General features: G+C 36.0%; 1 protein-coding gene across 1 annotated transcript in view; it reads right to left on the minus strand.

Moving 5' to 3' along the window:
* Positions 1 to 16,816, minus strand: part of LOC142351676 (uncharacterized) — a 72,642-nt gene extending 55,826 nt beyond the window's left edge. Inside the window, exons 1-2 of the mRNA XM_075403815.1 lie at positions 16,571 to 16,816; positions 13,942 to 14,068 (exon numbers count right to left, since the gene is read on the minus strand). Of these exons, the coding sequence (XP_075259930.1) occupies positions 13,942 to 14,068; positions 16,571 to 16,742 (299 nt within the window). The 5' untranslated portion in view covers positions 16,743 to 16,816. The remainder of the gene's footprint in view (positions 1 to 13,941; positions 14,069 to 16,570) is intronic.
* Positions 16,817 to 18,899: the final 2,083 nt, after the last annotated feature.

Raw genomic sequence — 18,899 nt, forward strand, 5'->3', positions numbered from 1 at the left:
TTCCTGAGCTAATTCAAGTTTTAGGTAATTTTCTGCTGGCGTTTTGCATGGTTTGCAGTCTTGCATTTTGAACTGTTCTAAAATGTTTTGAGTGTACTTTTCTTGATCTAAAGTTATTCCTTTTTCTGTTTTCAGAATTCTCATTCCGAGAAACCATTCAAGATCTCCTCTGTCGTCCATTTTAAACTTTGATTCTAGTGAACTTTTCAATTTGTCGATCTCATTTTGACTATTTCCTGCTATGACTAAGTCATCAACCCAGGTTAGAACATACAGTTTGTCATTTTCTTTGTTTTTTAGAAAAAGACTGTAATCGTGTTTACTTCTCTCAGAACCTTGCTGAATTAGAAATTTTGAAAGCTGCTGATACCAATTTTTGGCTGCTTGCTTCAGTCCATATATTGATTTTTTAAGCTTACAAACTAACTTGTTGCCATTGCTGTCTAACTTTTCAAAACCTTTTGGTTGCTCTAGATAGACTTCTTCGTCTATTTTAGGATGCAAATAAGCTGCTTTTACATCCATTTGTTTTAAAAAGAAGTTTTCAATAGCTGATAAAGCTAGTAGAATTTTAAAGCTTTCAGGTTTGCTTGCGGGAGCAAAGGTATCCGAATATTCAATTCCCTCGGTTTGTTTAAAACCTTTTGCTACGTAACCAGCTTTAAACTTATCGATATTTCCGTTTGAATCATGTTTAATTTTGTACACCCATCGGCCAGGAATAATATTTTGTCCCTTTTCCTTTGGAACTAAGTCCCAAGTTTGTGTTTTATTTAAACTTTCTATCTCTGTTTTCATTGCTTCAAGCCATTTGTCTTTTTGTTCAGAATGAACAGCGTTTTCAAAGTTTTCAGGATAGATGAAATTTTTTGTTAATGTGCTTTGAACAGCATGAGAATAGCTTTTACCAGAATGTTCCGGACGCGCTCTAGACCTATCACTTCGCTTAAGTTCTCTATCTTGAGCAGCTTCCTTTCTCAATCTTTTCATTTCATCGTACTCTGACCAAAGTTGGAAGGTCTTTTGGTCTCCTGAAGGAATTGCTATTTGACCTAGTTTACCTATCATTTGCAGTCTTGAGGGTGGTTTTACTTTTTTCTGTTGCGATTTTTTGACAGGTACTGGAGTTTTTAAAGGCTTTCTTTCTATGTTTTTCACTGCGATATTTGGATTAAACTGTACATTAATTTTGGATTTTGGTTTGACGCTAGGACTTGGTTTTTCCTCTTTAATTTCTTGATCAAGTTCAGTTTCTGTATTGTTTTCACTTTCTTGAACGCTCTCTGTTTCAGTTAATTCAACCTCTGAACTTAACTCACTTGAGGTGCTTGTATCCTGAAGTTCTTCACTTACTTCGTCTAAGTCTAGATATAGAAAGCTGTCTTCTATATCTTCGGTTTCATTATGAAAAACTGGTAGATTGTTTTCATTGAACTTAACGTTTCTAGAAGTGAAAATTTGCCTAGTTCTTAAGTTTTGCAACAAATAAGCTGTTGTGATATCAGAGTAACCAATGAACAGGCACTTTGTTGCTTTTGGATCAAACTTTGATTTCTTACTGGCATCACGATTTTTTGAATAGGCTACTCAACCAAATACTTTTAGATGGTCGCTTCTCGGTTTTCTGCCAAAAAATTTTCAAAGGCTGATTTTGTATTTTTGTCTTTGACAACTAAATTTCTAGCATAACATGCTGTATCTACTGCTCGAACCCAATAGCTTTTTGGCAATTTTGAATCTATTAGGCATCTTGCAGCCTCTACTACTGTTCTATTAAAACGTTCTGCAACACCATTTTGCTCGGGTGTTTCAGTAACTGTGAACTCACGAGCTATTTCTTTGCTTATGCAAAATTTTTTAAAGGCTTTGTTTTTGTATTCTGTTCCATTATCAGTTCTCAAAATTTTTGGTCGGCCATATTGTGCAATATACTCTTTGAAAGTTTGCAATGCCTGCGTTTTGTATTTCATAAATTTTACTACTGCGTAGCCACTGAATTTGTCTATGAAACTAATTGCATATCTGTTGCCACCTATACTTGATGGACTAATTGGTCCAATAACGTCAGAGTAAACTCTTTCTAGTTTTTGAGTTGCTTTGTTATCGCTCATTTTTGGACCAGGCTTTTTCGAAATTTTTTCCCAAAGCACAAGTTTCACAAACATCTGAAGCTTGGGAAGCTTCGTCTGTTGTATTTGCTACATCTCTAAAGTTCAAATGTCCAAGTCTTTTGTGCCAAAGTGTTGCTTGACACGTGCCCCCACTTAAGTTTGAAAAGTGGTGCTTATTTTCTTTTCTGTATGGTAAGAAGAACATTTTGCCTCTTCTTATCAGTCTGAAGCTTTCTTTGCTTCTGAGTTTTAGAATTGAATTAGCTTTTGTGTGAAACAATTCGTGTTGCTTTTTAATTAAACTTGAAACCGAAATTAAGTTTGTTTTGTACTCTGGTACATGCAGAACTTTTTCAAAAGTCAACTTATGCAGCACAGCTTTAGTGTCTCGTGCTTCTACATCTACATCTCCTATTCCTTCAACCTTTGTTTCCCCTCCATCTGGATTGTTATCTGTGGTTCCTAGTTTTTGGTAATTTTTAAACCAAGTTTTATCTATCATCATGTGATCAGTACTGCCTGAATCTACTACTAAATCAGTTTTTGAAACTTCAAATGAGCTGTCAGCGCTTAAACTAGATGCTAAGCCTTTATGAGGACTTTTTTGTTGATGTTTACATGCACTTGCTAGGTGGCCTTTAGCCTTGCATATACTACATACAGCGTTGACTTTTTTGTAACAACTAGCTGCTAAATGTCCGGGTTTGTTACATACAAAACACAATCTAGGGCCTTTGGAACTACTAGGCTTAGAAAAAGTCTTCCTAGGATGTGATTTGAATGAAGAGTGTATACCAATTTGATGAGAAGCGTTCTTTGTTGACATGGCAACGTGCTGATCCTCCTCCACATCATCTCTCTGTCTGCGGCTCTCCTCAAAGTTGGTGAGACGTTTCCTCAGTTCCACAAAGTTCTCTGCAGGATTGCAGCTCTCCTGCACCACAAAATGCTCGTATCGTTTTGGAAGTCCGTTCAATACCATTGCATTAAATAGCGTCTCAGAAAGCTCCTCACCAGCATGATGCAATTGGGTGACCAATTTTTGCGCTCTGATGAAGTACTGGTGGATGGCTTCGTCCTCTCGAAGCTGTAGTCTGGCCAACTGCCTCATCAGACTGATGACTGTGGTTGTCTCGTCGCTTCGGAAGCGTTGCTGGAGAAGTTGCCACGCTTTCTGGCCATATCCGAGTCCCTTGCTGTTCACACAGTCATGTCGGATGAGCATGAGGCTGCTGGCGTCTAGCGTCATTGCCAGGTAGCACCAAATTTGATTTTTGCGGCTCTCATATTCCTGTACAGCTGTAGCTCTAGCTTGAATCTGTGCCTCGTGTTCTCACGTTTGCGCATCATTGGCATCTTCCCTCAGTGGTGCTGGCCTGTCAGGTAGCTCAACTGTGTCTGTGAGCGTTTCGATGAGCCCCTTGGTTTGTGCAAAGGCAGAGAAACGAGTGCTCCATGTTGGGTAGTCCTCATTTAACCCGCTAAACGTCATCCACTTCAAACTATTGTTTGATGGTTCCATTATGAAGTTTAAACTTCAGCTTTTCTTTCACAATTTCTGATTTAGCTTTTATTTACGAGGGAAATCTCAAATTTTTTATCTTAAAACTCTCGTCAATCTAGAAGAGCTAAAACTGCCAACACTGACACTTCAATCTCAAACAAAAAATCTACTAGCGTATCAACGGTCTGATGGCTGGGCCCATAACCTGTTAGCAGGATAACGAACACTGTAGCGCAACAACCCCGATGAGGCGGGACGAGTTTTGGCACGTTAGAGATTGAAGCTGTTAAAGCTCAAAAGATATTTGAGAGAATAAGAATTAATTTTAGGAGATTCAAAAGAGAAGAAAATTGTGAAGATTTTAGCAAAAACCAGCGGTATATATAGTCTAAAAGATAAATATAACATTTACAGTGTACATTTGTTAAAAGGTTAACGTATCAAAAATCAGGCAATTTTGGGGCGTATGAGTGGGCGTCATTTCATTATTACATACAAAATTTACTTCACTTGAGATGGTTCACAAAGTTGCATTTCCTATTCAATTTTAGTAGATAAATATCAATATTTGACAAACATACAGAACTAAACTGATTTACATTCATTTTCTAAATTGTGAGCTGCAGTTGTTGTTATAAATCTGGTAAGTTTGTTTTCTTTCTGAGTTTATCAACATAAGTTAAGTTTCTAAGCTCTAAGATATTTGCTAAGTTCTTTTCTGTGCTCCAATAACACTTAACCACTTTAACCACTTCTCGCTGTTGAGCGTGCATCAACAGGCGCTTATTTTAGCATTATGATCATAAATTTGTAGGTCTTTTGTAGTAGAGTTAACCGTTAGAATATAAACTCATACGACGTCGAATTTTTACTAAAAAGTTGAGTACATTTGGAGGCGGTGAAAGTGAAAGCGGAGGCGATAGTTAGGGGAGGGGAGTTGGATTTCTGAATAGTCAAAATTATTTTCGTCTGCTTTCCACCAAATTAATGCACTCAACGCATTCGCCGTCTTGTATGATTTGTTGACTGTATAGAGAATTCAGATGTTTGACAGCTTCAAAAATGTTGGCAGAGTGGTAGGAGATTCTTCAAGCCTGCAAGAGGTTGATGATTCGTGACTCTGATAGAAGACTACCCAGGATGAAGTCCGCGACCCAAAACAGGTATTGGCCAGACCGACCATACCCAACGATAGGTATATATATATATATATATATATATAAATATAAATATATAATATATATATATATATATATATATATATATATATATATATATATATATATATATATATATACCTATCGTTGGAAAGTCCAAGTAATCATACAAATCATATATGACCTAGTACGGTTACTAAGAATCATATATGACATAGTACGAAATCCAAGAAAGTTGTTTGATCGATGACCCGGTTATATATATATATATATATATATATATATATATATATATATATATATATACATATATATAAATATATATATGATACAATTATTTATGTTCAGGGGTAACTAGCTCTCAGATGGAAAAATTTTCCTATATTATTATTTTTTTCATACAACCAGGCGTTGATCTCATTATTTAAGAAATTTTTAAGTGATTGCTGTTTGTGTAGGTGGAATATATCGGTTTTGTTGTAAAGTAAACAAAGAAAAGTAACGACTATTTTGACAACCACGTTTTTTTATACCAATAATTATGAAAATATAATTGCAAAAGCTACCCAACTATCAGCATTTTTAATACCCAAGATTGAATGGGAAATAGTTTTTTATTTCAAATTTGATATGGTAATCTTTATCCAAAAACAGAGCATATCGAACCGCAATCAAAAAGTCGAACCCACAAAACTATCCAGGCAGAGGGGAGAACAAAGGGGGGGGGGGGGGGTTCGGTGGCGGTATGGGGGGTGGAAGCTGGGCGACGGTGTCGATAGTTTCGGTGGTCGGCATAGAAGAGGGGTATCTATGTATCTAGTTGGGGGTATTGGGGGTAGACAGGTGAGTAGTTAGTTGTCAGCTGAAAGTTGGGGGGTTAAAGGTTGGGTAAGAGAAGGTAGATTTGGAGGGAGAGAAGGCTCGGTAGGTGTGAGGGGTGATAAGCAGCTGTAGGTGTGAGGGTGGGGCAGGTTGGTTGTTTGTGGGGAAGTAGGTAGGTATTTTGAGAGTTGTGTAGTTTGAATAGGGAGTAGGGACTGTTTTGGAACAAAAATTTATCAAAATGACCTTTTCATCAATAACATTTTTACTAGTCGTTCTTACCATTGTTTGTAAACTGAAGTGCGAAAACAAAGAAGATAAGGATCTTTTCTGCTAGCGCTCCCCAGCCTTCTATAGCCGTTAAATTCGCACACCACAAAATCTAAGTTTTCGCGAATCGTAAGAACGATAGTTGCATTTCATTAAAACAAGAGTGTCTAGGCAGATTGAAAGCACTCTTAGAATATTTTTCTTAATAAATTTTAAAACAGCAAGCCCTTATTGTAGCCGATAACACCAAAAATGATCTAACACAGAAATATTTTTTTGATGCTTACGTTATATGCAACAAATTTTGGTTGAATACGTAATAACTTCAAACCTTAGTTGTGCTAGCTTTTAGCAAATGCATATTGTTCATATATGTTTGCACATAAGATTACTTAGCTTTAATAATATGTTTAAACATTTATAAATGGGGAGTGCCTAACTAAGCGCGGGGCGCTAGCAGAAATGATCCAAAAACAATGATCATATCATTAGCAAAGTTGCTTCAGCTTAACAAAAAACCCATAGGATCCAAGTGTTCCCCTTAAACAGAAACCAAACTTATCGCAGAAAAAAAGAAAGAAACCATACTGGCGGTTCAGTGGTCGGGTTATAACCGACCCGTGATTACGTATATATCCCACCTCACATGAGAGGCGTTAATAGAGTATTAGGCTGTCTATATCGGTGCTAGGACAATGGTGACAGACACTTTAACTGATATTAGGCTGTCTCTATTGGTGTTAGGACAACAGATCGAAAGACAACAGATCGAAAGCGAAAATTGGGACAATAGATCGAAAATTAAACTATTCAAGTTGCGTATTGGCCAATCAGATTTGAGCCCTCATTTATCATACAGCATATAGCGTGTTCTGTTGTGATATTTTGTTCGTTTGTGATAGATTCATATCAAGTCCCACTGGCCACTAAGGCGTGGCCATGGCTCGCAAGGCATGGCCATAATGTGGTAATTAAATCTGAGCTCGCAAATAATGCTTAATTTGAACCAATGAGAATAGAGATTTATTTTCGATCTAGTGTCCCTATTTTTCTGTTTTCGATCTGTTGTCCCTTCGATCTACTGTCGCGTCAACGTCTAAATCGTTTATCAACCACTATTCTCGTAAAGTATAGGACAGAAATGGGTACTGGCAATTTTCTACTCGCTATCAGGGGGGTACAATTATTGAAACGATTCCGGATAACTTTGTGGGGCTAACTTACTTCTTAGGTTGTAATCAGATCCACGATATGCTGAATTTTTGAGATTCCCTAGTCATTGGCCGATTTATAATTTGCAAATCAATGTAAATTTTTGCTAAAACAAAAACATAATTTTTATAAATTGTTAAACATCAACTTATAATTTACAAGTTTTACAAACAGATATAAGCTTTACAACACTTACTAAAGAATCTTTTTTACTGCTAGGGTTCTCTGCTGAGGTAATGTGAGTCTGGAAACAAACAAAAACTTTGGTATTCCAGTTTTTTGATGATTTGTCTGGATATTAGGTGTCTGTAAAACATTAGTCTAAGGATTAAGAAAACTTTTATAAACCAATCCATAATTTATAAAAATTGTAGAGGTATTTTTTTTGCAAATTGTTGTGAATCCTGTTGTGGCGATTTCTGAGTCATAGAAACATTTTACGGTCTTTGAGAATATCCAAAAAGATGGACATGCTATTTTGGAGTTTTCACTTTGAAAATGGCCTCTGTAGTGACCCACGTCAGTGCCAAATGGGCGCATTTTCATGGACAATTTTGCATTATCAGAGCAAATACGATTTTCAGTTTTACAAGAATTTGCAAATTAATTTTTCCTCCACAAATTATTGTAAATTATATTTATAGTTTTACAAAACGTTGCAAATCAATTTTCGCTTTTACAAATATTTGCAAATCAAATTTTGAGTTTACAAATTTTTGAAAATTTAATATAAATATTTGTAAATAATTTACTAATTTTTGCAATTATTATGCCTTATTAACCAATTCTTTACGAAGTTATAGTTTACAAAGTTCTGGAAGTAATAATTTTTTTCAAGACGGGTTATTATTGGATTGTTGAGAAGTGAACAAAGTATGTCTCGGCTACCTTGGCGTTCAATTTACAAACATACCCGGCAGATTGCCGGCAAATAGCCGCCGTTGATTCCAATAAGCATGATTGGGATTGAAAGAATAGAAAATATTGAAAAAAAATTTTTGTCCAAAAACAGTCTGTAAGTCCAATTTATTTTGATGGCATTTCGTAGTTGAACATGGCATTTCGTAGATGGCAATTCGTAGCTTCTGTTTCTGAGAGAGAGGCTAACGGGCTAAAATCAATACCAATAAGCATTAGAGATGGTAACTAAGACTGGTAGGAACGACGTTCAAATAACGGGCATCTAAATTTGGGCTTTATGGGTTTATCCCATTTCTATTTCTGACTTCAATTTTTTATACTGACTCTGTTCATTTTGAATTGCTTTGCTGAGCAACTGATGTTCAGAATCACTTTTAGTAGAATGAGAGAAGAGAAAAACTATTCTAGAGAAGTCAAAAGAGTTCACGCAGAATAATGAAAAGTCGGCAAAATGAGGTAAAGCGAAATATTTTTTGTTCGACGAAGTAAAAAAACAACATAGCAGGACAAGTCCTGACGTAAAATTTAAAGAATTTTTATTGAAAAAACAAAAAACTAGACCTAGAATGGACTATGAGTGAATTGGGTAAACCATTTCTAAAAAAATCAGATAAAAAAAAACAAAAAAAAGCAGAAAATCAATGTCAAAATGCCGCTAGCGAGAACGAAAAACCACAAGCGAGAAATGTCAATCTGATTCTAACAAAAAATTAGACCTAGAATGATCATTGGATGGATTGGGAAATCCATTTAGAAAAAAATCCGATAAAAAAATAAAAAAAACAGTAAAAATCAAAGTGAAATTCTCGTAAAGTATAGGAAAGAAATGGGTACTTTCAATTTTCTACTCGATATCACGGGGGGTACAATTATTGAAACGATTCCGGATAACTTTGTGGGGCTAACTTACTTCTTAGGTTGTAATCAGATCCACGATATGCTGAATTTTTGAGATTCCCTAGTCATTTGCCGATTTACAATTTGCAAATCAATGTAAATTTTTGCTAAAACAAAAACATATTTTTCATAAATTGTTAAACATCAACTGATAATTTACAAGTTTTACAAACAGATATAAACTTTACAACCTTTACTAAAGAATCTTTTTTACTGCTAGGGTTCTCTGCTGAGGTAATGTGAGTCTCGAAAGAAACAAAAACTTTGGTATTCCAGTTTTTTGATGTTTTGTCTGGATATTAGGTGTCTGTAAAACATTAGTTTAAGGATTAAGGAAACTTTTATAAACCAATCCATAACTTATAAAATTTGTAGAGGTTTTTGTTTTACAAATTGTTGTGAATCCTGTTGTGGCGATTTCTGAGTCATAGAAACATTTTACGGTCTTTGAGAATATCCAAAAAGGTGGACATGCTATTTTGGAGTTTTCACTGCGAAAATGGCCTCTGTAGTGACCCACGTCAGTGCCAAATGGGCGCATTTTCATGGACAATTTTGCATTATCAGAGCAAATACGATTTTCAGTTTTACAAGAATTTGCAAGTTAATTTTTCCTTTTACAAATTATTGTATATTATATTTATAGTTTTACAAAACGTTGCAAATCAATTTTCGCTTTTATAAATATTTGCAAATCAAATTTTGAGTTTACAAATTGTTGCAAATTTGATATAAATATTTGTAAAAAATTTACTAATTTTTGCAGTTATTATGCATTTTTAACCAATTCTTTACGAAGTTATAGTTTACAAAGTTCTGCAAGTAATAATTTTTTTCAAGACGGGTTATTATTGGATTGTTGAGAAGTGAACAAAGTATGTCTCGGCTACCTTGGCGTTCAATTTACAAACATACCCGGCAGATTTTCGGCAAATAGCCGCCGTTGATTCCAATAAGCATGATTGGGATTGAAAGAATAGAAAAAATTGAAAAAAAATTTTTGTCCAAAAACAGTCTGTAAGTCCAATTTTTTGATGGCATTTCGTAGTTGAACATGGCATTTCGTAGATGGCAATTCGTAGCTTCTGTTTCTGAGAGAGAGGCTAACGGGCTAAAATCAATACCAATAAGCATTAGAGATGGTAACTAAGACTGGTAGGAACGACGTTCAAATAACGGGCATCTAAATTTGGGCTTTATGGGTTTATCCCATTTCTATTTCTGACTTCAATTTTTTATACTGACTCTGTTCGTTTTGAATTGCTTTGCTGAGCAACTGAGGTTCAAAATCACTTTTAGTAGAATGAGAGAAGAGAAAATCTAGTCTAGAGAAGTCAAAAGAGTTCACGCAGAATAATGAAAAATCGGCAAAATGAGGTAAAGCGAAACATTTTTTGTTCGACGAAGTAAAAAAGCAGCATAGCAGGACAAGTCCTGACGTACAATTTAAAACATTTTTATTGAATAAACAAAAAACTAGACCTAAAATGGACTATGAGTGAATTGGGTAAACCATTTCTAAAAAAATCAGATAAAAAAAACAAAAAAAAGCAGAAAATCAATGTCAAAATGCCGCTAGCGAGAACGAAAAAACACAAGCGAGAAATGTCAATCTGATTCTAACAAAAAATTAGACCTAGAATAATCTATGGATGGATTGGGAAAGCCATTTAGAAAAAAATCCGATCAAAAAAATCGAAAAAAACAGTAAAAATCAAAGTGAAATTCTCGTAAAGTATAGGACAGAAATGGGTACTTTCAATTTTCTACTCGCTATCACGGGGGTACAATTATTGAAACGATTCCGGATAACTTTGTGGGGCTAACTTACTTCCTAGGTTGTAATCAGATCCACGATATGCTGAATTTTTGAGATTCCCTAGTCATTGGCCGATTTATAATTTGCAAATCAATGTAAATTTTTGCTAAAACAAAAACATATTTTTTCATAAATTGTTAAACATCAACTTATAATTTACAAGTTTTACAAACAGATATAAGTTTTACAACACTTACTAAAGAATCTTTTTTACTGCTAGCGTTCTCTGCTGAGGTAATGTGATTCTGGAAACAAACAAAAGATTTGGTATTCCAGATTTTTGTTGATTTGTCTGGATATTAGGTGTCTGTAAAACATTAGTCTAAGGATTAAGAAAACTTTCATAAACCAATCCATAATTTATAAAATTTGTAGAGGTATTTTTTTACAAACTGTTATGAATCCTGTTGTGGCGATTTCTGAGTCATAGAAACATTTTACGGTCTTTGAGAATATCCAAAAAGATGGACATGCTATTTTGGAGTTTTCACTTTGAAAATGGCCTCTGTAGTGACCCACGTCAGTGCCAAATGGGCGCATTTTCATGGACAATTTTGCATTATCAGAGCAAATACGATTTTCAGTTTTACAAGAATTTGCAAATTAATTTTTCCTCCACAAATTATTGTAAATTATATTTATAGTTTTACAAAACGTTGCAAATCAATTTTTGCTTTTACAAATATTTGCAAATCAAATTTTGAGTTTACAATTTTTTGCAAATTTAATATAAATATTTGTAAATAATTTACTATTTTTTGCAATTATTATGCATTATTAACCAATTCTTTACGAAGTTATAGTTTACAAAGTTCTGCAAGTAATAATTTTTTTCAAGACGGGTTATTATTGGATTGTTGAAAAAAGTATGTCTCGGCTACCTTGGCGTTCAATTTACAAACATACCCGGCAGATTGCCGGCAAATAGCCGCCGTTGATTCCAATAAGCATGATTGGGATTGAAAAAATAGAAAATATTGAAAAAAAATTTCTGTCCAAAAACAGTCTGTAAGTCCAATTTATTTTGATGGCATTTCGTAGTTGAACATGGCATTTCGTAGATGGCAATTCGTAGCTTCTGTTTCTGAGAGATAGGCTAACGGGCTAAAATCAATACCAATAAGCATTAGAGATGGTAACTAAGACTTATAGGAACGACGTTCAAATAACGGGCATCTAAATTTGGGCTTTATGGGTTTATCCCATTTCTATTTCTGACTTCAATTTTTTATAATGACTCTGTTCATTTTGAATTGCTTTGCTGAGCAACTGATGTTCAAAATCACTATTAGTAGAATGAGAGAAGAGAAAAACTATTCTAGAGAAGTCAAAAGAGTTCACGCAGAATATAGAAAAGTCGGCAAAATGAGGTAAAGCAAAATATTTTTTGTTCGACGAAGTAAAAAAGCAACATAGCAGGACAAGTCCTGACGTACAATTTAAAACATTTTTATTGAATAAACAAAAAACTAGACCTAAAATGGACTATGAGTGAATTGGGTAAACCATTTCTAAAAAAATCAGATAAAAAAACAAAAACAAAAGCAGAAAATCAATGTCAAAATGCCGCTAGCGAGAACGAAAAACCACAAGCGAGAAATGTCAATCTGATTCTAACAAAAAATAAGACCTAGAATAATCTATGGATGGATTGGGAAAGCCATTTAGAAAAAAATCCGATCAAAAAAATCGAAAAAAACAGTAAAAATCAAAGTGAAATTGCCGCACGTGAACAAAAAACCACTAGCGAGAAAGCGAATTTTTGTTCAAACAGTGTTTTCTCGCTCTACTTTAAAATCAGAGCCAAAAGTTATCACGCCGCAAAACCACTCTCTTTTTCCCTCCATTTCCTGTTTCGGCGTGAACAAAATCACTACTCCAATTTGACTTCAAAAATCAAGAAAATGTGTGAACAGATCTTAAAAAAACATAGCCGGAAGAACTCCGGAAGCGACTCGAAGCGTCAAAACTTCACTAACAAAACCGTATTTGCAGCGAAAGCCACTACTTTTTGTATTAAACCATTAACTCACTACCTCTCCAGGTCTGCTTTAAAAATTGGCGAAACTTAAACCACTGTCACCAAGAGAAACAAAATGCAGCAAAATTTTAAAATATTGAAAACGTTTGGTAAATTTGAAAAATCCACAATAATTAAGGTGCTAAAAAAACTGATAGTTTGAAACAGCTGACAGGGTTATCAATTGCCTTCAGACAATTCATCATTCCAATCTGAAAAAGGTCGCGAAAGGAAACGGCAGATAATAATCTTAGAAACTGAGTTAAATCTTTTCAAAGAAAGCTCAAATTTAAGAATCAGAAAACACCTATAATTACACCTCTAATCACCGCAATGAAGGGAAAAAAACAACACACACTTGTTCCCTGTTGTACATATGCTAGAAAACATGATTTCATACTAATTCAAAAATTGAAGTGATTATTGAAAAGACATAAGCAGCACAAGAATATTCAACGGCAGAAAACCGTGTAAATTATTACCCAGGCCGGAAGAAAGTTGCCGTAAAAATTCATATGAGGAAAATTTGGAAAAGGTTTTCTATCAAACTCTCGGTACTGCCCTATGTTGAATGAAATCAATTGCAAACCATAGAAATGACGAAAATCTAAGAAAAAGCTAAAATCATTCAATTTTAACAACTGAAAAAATGAGAAAAACGAAAATAATTGCAGATGACAGGATAAAACTAGAATGATACTAACTAGAATGTGAAGAATATGGGCACAATGTAAGGAACACCGTAACAAAAAGACATTCTTGATTTTTGAATGTTAAAAATCAATTCAAAGTTCAAGAAAAACGAAAACATTTCATTGTTCACCATTCAGTCAAAAACTACTTTTCAAAGTCAGAAATTCATTCACTAAACGCAGCGCATGATCAAAAAACTTCTCTCACTTAGCGAAAATCTGTTCACCAAGACAGCTTTTCTCACTTTCGCTTTTAGGTCAAAATGCCGCGTGAACAAATCTACTTCCTGTAAAAAAAGAGGACCGAGAGAAATTCAATACTCCTCTTCGAGTCGTAAAAAGACCGAGAGAAAACCAATACTCCTCTTCGAGGCGTAAAAAAAAGACAGGGCCCCAATACAATTCAAATTCTTTGAATTGTAAAAAAATAGGAGCGCTATAAAAGCCGCCTGAGAAGATGAGGGCGGCTATTAAACAAGCAAATAAAAAATTACCCCTCATTAGCTTTCAATGTACCTGATTTTACCGTCCAGTATCTGACTTCCTTCCTCTATCTTGTTCTGGAGCTGTTCTTGTCTCTTCAACATCCCTTGTACTCCAGTCTCCATTTTGGTCAACTCTTTCCGAACATCCTCACTCAGTCCTCGGCAAAGCAAAAGTGAACGGTAAAGCAAAAACAGGATTGCTCCAAATGACCCTATATAAGTGAGATTTTCGTACCCATTTTTTCACAGTTGATTGCTTGAAGTTCAAGTGCGCATTAAGAGAGCAGCAAACTATGCTAATTAAAATGTGCTGAATAAGCTGAGACCTTGGTAAGAAGAGCTGAAATAAATGGAATAAACTGTAAGAACAAGATGGAAGAATGAGCTGATAACTCTACAAAAGAAGAATGAAAAACTTTATGCCCGCATTTCATCAATTGAAAAACCGTAAAATGAACAACATCTGCTGAGAACCGTCAATAACGGTGGGGGGGGGGGGGGGGGGACCATGGCCAACCAATGCAAACATACTTCAACCTGTGGTTCGGACCAGTGTGGTACCGCGTTTTGTTATTTTCGGAAATATTTATTTGGTATTTAGGATTTTCAGTCTTATGTGAAACCGCGTTTCAGGATTTTTGGACTATTGTTGTACCGCGTTTTAGGAGTTTCGGACAGCTGCGATACCACGTTTTAGGATTTTCGGCCTTATGTGGTTACGCATTTTAGCATTTTCGGACTTCTGTGTTACCGTGTTTTTTTTGTTTTCAATATCATATGGTACCGCGTTTTAAGATTTTTGGATTTCGGATTGATGTGGTATCGCGTAATAGTATTTTTGGATTTAAGTGGTTCCGTTTAAAGATTTCCGAATTTATGTGGTACCGCGTTTTATAATTTTTGGACCTATGTGATACCGCGCTTTAGAATTTTTGGACCTATGTGGAATCTTGTTTTAGGATTTTCGGACTTTTCGTGGTACCGCGCTTTAGGACTTTTGGACTTGTGTGGTAATGCGTTTTACGATTATCGGACTTAACTGGTACCACGTTTTATGATTTTCGAACTTATGTGGTACCGGTTTTTAGGGTTTTGAGACTTACGTGGTACAGCCTTTTAGGATACTAGGACTTTTATGGTACCGGCTTTTAGGGCTGTGGAAATTACTTGGTATAACGTTTTCGGACTTCCGGACTTATTTTGCACCGCGTTAAAGGATCATCGGACTTATGTGGTACCACGTAAAGGGAGTTTCAGACTTAGTTGTACCGCATTTAACATTTTTGGATTTTTGTGGTACACCGTTTTAGATTTATCAGAATTAATTGGAATCGCGTTTTAAGCTTTTCGCACTTTTACGGTACCGCGTTTTAGGACTTTCGGACTTATGTGGTACCACATAATAGGATTTTCGGATTTATGTGGGAAGGCGATTAGAATTTTTGGACTTATGTGGGAACGCGTTTAGGATTTACGGACTTACGTGGTACAGCATTCTATGATTTCTGGAATTACATGGTACTGCCTTTTAGGGTTTCGGGAGTTATTTGGTATAATACTTTAGGACTCTCGGACTTGTGACACAGCGTTTCAGGGTTGTCTCACTGAAGTGGTACTGCGTTATTGGATTGACGGGCTTATTTGGAACCACATCTAAAGATTTTCTGACTTATTTGGCACCGCGTTTCAAGATTCTCGGACTTATGTGGTACCGCATTTTAGGATTCTCGAACTTTTGAGGTGCCTTTATTAGTGATTTCCGAATTTATCTAGTACCGCTTTCCAGGGTTTTGGGATATAGATGGTACAGCGTTTTAGGATTGCCGGACTTGTATGCTACAGCAGTTTAGGATTTTGGGATTTAAGTGGTACAACGTTTTAGGATTTCCGCACTTATGTGCTTCCGCGATTTATTATTTTTGTACTTATGTTGTGCTGCGTTTTATTATTTTCGGACCTTTGTGTTATTCCGCTTTAGGATTTTCGGAACTATATGGCACAGAGTTTTAGGATTGTCTGTGGTACATTTTTTAAATCACCTTCTATGATTTCAAAGATTTTTTCTTTGTTTTTTTAACCAATTCAAAGGCCACGATTGGTTTAGAGGTCCGCTCCTGGAACTCACTACTCATTTTTCAATTGGACGCAATATTTAATTCTTTTTGTATGATCCTTTAATGAGTACTAAGAAATCATACAAATCATATATAACCTAGTATGATTACAAGGAAAAAAATTTTTGTCCCATTTTGCAATGTGTGTCGATTTTTTACGTATCAGAACCTTAGAGCAAAACGAGAGAAGCCTTTTGAGAGTAATTTTTACTTTTTGTATGATCCTTGTATGACTACCAAGTTCTCATGCAAATAATATATGGCCTAGAACGAAATCAAAGAAAGTTGTATGATGGTGACCCGGGAGGATTTTCAGGTGCATTTGTGAACTTCATGTTTCACTTTCAACTACCATAAAAGTTATAATACTTGAGATTTTTACCCAAAAACGTTGAAAAATTAGACCAAGTTTGTTGAATACAACATGTTCCTTGTTCACGCAAACTGTTTCACCAATTGCGTGTGAATATTATGGTAGATTTACGCGTTTTCAAATGATCATTAAGATATCTAGTTTTAAGATGATCTGTTCTCTTAAAAAACAACCTTGAGTGATAGTTTTGTTGATGTCATTGAGAGACTTGACTCCTGTTGATATTCCCTCATCACTTATCTTCTGAGCCAAATCCTGGACTACACTTTTGATCTGTGACATTGTGGGCACATTCTTTTCCACAGATGAGGCCGAATCCCCACTCCCAACTGACGACAGCTTCATCGCTGCCAAAAATCATCAAAAATTGGATCATTTTTTAAGTGCCGTTCTTTGAATGCGGTTTCCGAAAGCATAGTTGGATTTCTTAGAGAGTGCAATTATTGCATATTCAGCAATTTACCTTGGTCAAACTCTTTCATCATTTTACCACCCTTGACAGACCAAAATGAAGTAAGAGTGGGGGATTACTTTATCTTTACACCCCCCCACTCTTACCCCATTTTATCCCCCTTGGCAGTCCATTGCAGCCCAAAAATATGTAAGAGTTTTGAACTGTATTTTCCTAAAACATCCTCCCATTGCAGCCCCACTCTTACATCTTTTTGGGTGGAAAAATCGAGCAGGGCTTTTGGTTGAAATTTATGCGAGGAGTTTGGATTCAAAATTTATTTTTGAGCTTCCTTGCATGTTAGCGATGAGCTCCCTGCTACCCTAGCCTAGACTTCGACCTATGAAAAGACCACAGCGCTTGACCAAAATTGGGTTTGATTAGACCATGCTGGACACAAAATTGCTATGAAAGGAACTTCGCTAGAGTTTATTACCACCTGGACTTTTACTCGACTATTGACATTTGTTCAACCCAAAAGTTACGCTGGAAATTCGCTCGACTCAAATTTTGCCACCTTGAACATTGGCTTCCCGGACCTTGCTCGCAGTGCGTTTCATTGCTGAACCATTGACTTTCAATAGTAACCATTATTGAACCAGCAAGATACAAGTGTAAATGCTTCTGCCAGTCTGCCCAGAGTCTATTAAGAAGGATCCCACTCTGTCCCTTTTCTTCGCAGCCTAATTTACATCATTGGTGTACACTGCACAGAACGTTTCACATCATCAGACTGTACATACATCGAACATAGCAAGTTTTGAAAATTTCGAATAGCTGATATCATGCTTGAAACTTTTAAAATGGCGATACCCTCAAAAGCTATTCTAGCTCCAACTATACCATATATTGGAGCATCTGTGCGGTGGAAGTGGAGTTCGGAGGTGGAGGCGGGAGTAGGAGGTGGAGGCGGGGGTCGGAGGCAGAGGTGGAAGCGGAGTTCGGAGGTGGAAGCGGAGTTCGGAGCTGGAGGCGGAGGCGGAGTTTGATGTGCGAGTCAGAATTAGTTGTGTATTAGTAGTAGTAGTAGTAGTAGTAGTAGTAGTAGTAGTAGTAGTAGTAGTAGTAGTAGTAGTAGTAGTAGTAGTAGTAGTAGTAGTAGTAGTAGTAGTAGTAGTAGTAGTAGTAGTAGTAGTAGTAGTAGTAGTACAAGCTTCGGGCTTCGCCCGTGGGGTGTCAATCCCAGTGATTGTTTATCAGTCTATTTCAGTTTATCTTTCTCCAGTGTCTGAATAAAAGACTCAACGCTCATCATTTTCAGATTGATTGAAAGTTGTTTTTGACGCTTGTGGATTGTGCCAGTGAGTAGTTTGTTGTTGGTCATGGAAGTTAAGTTGGAGCAGAAGGTGAAAGTTGAATTGAAAGATCAGAAACAGATAGAAGATAAGTTAGTTGTGGAAAAGTTGGAAGTGAAATTGTTGATGACCGATTCAGTCGTTCAAGCAGTCGAAAGCGGGCCCATCGTATTAGCTATGGTTGACCCCACAACGGGGTTCTGCCATGGCATTGCTGATATTGCGAAAGTTGAAGAGCACGTTGAAAGACGAGCTACAATTGCCGGGGGAAAAAGGAAGAAATACCAATGCGATTCGTGCAACTATTCCACCAAAGACAAGTATATGATCACTCGCCACATTGCTCGCATTCACGAAAAAACTCTAGAGAGCAAACAGTGTCGGTTTTGCGAATTCTCTACTATTTATCCTTCAAACCTCACTCGCCACATCCACAGGGCGCACAGTATTCAAGATTCTTCAGATTCGTGTAACCAAGTATCCAAGTGTAATCCAAGTTTTGATTGATAATTTGCCTTAGTTATTTGTTTACGGTTATTTGTTCACTAGGTGGTCGCGTGTTTCGACATAGCGCTCCAATGAATCAGAGAGGAGTGACAAAACATACATGGTTCAGAATACATCAGTTTGTCTTGTTGATGCTAAAATAGATATGATATATGTTGACAGAAAGTTCCTGATGCTTCTTTTTTGTTCGGAGGCCTTCAGTTATGGCTATGTTTTGGAGCTGACAGAAAGAGTCTTACAAAAACATAT

The sequence above is a fragment of the Convolutriloba macropyga genome, chromosome 13 (genome assembly GCF_964194025.1).
Source record: "Convolutriloba macropyga chromosome 13, txConMacr16.3, whole genome shotgun sequence".
NCBI classification, from domain to species: Eukaryota; Metazoa; Xenacoelomorpha; order Acoela; family Convolutidae; genus Convolutriloba; species Convolutriloba macropyga.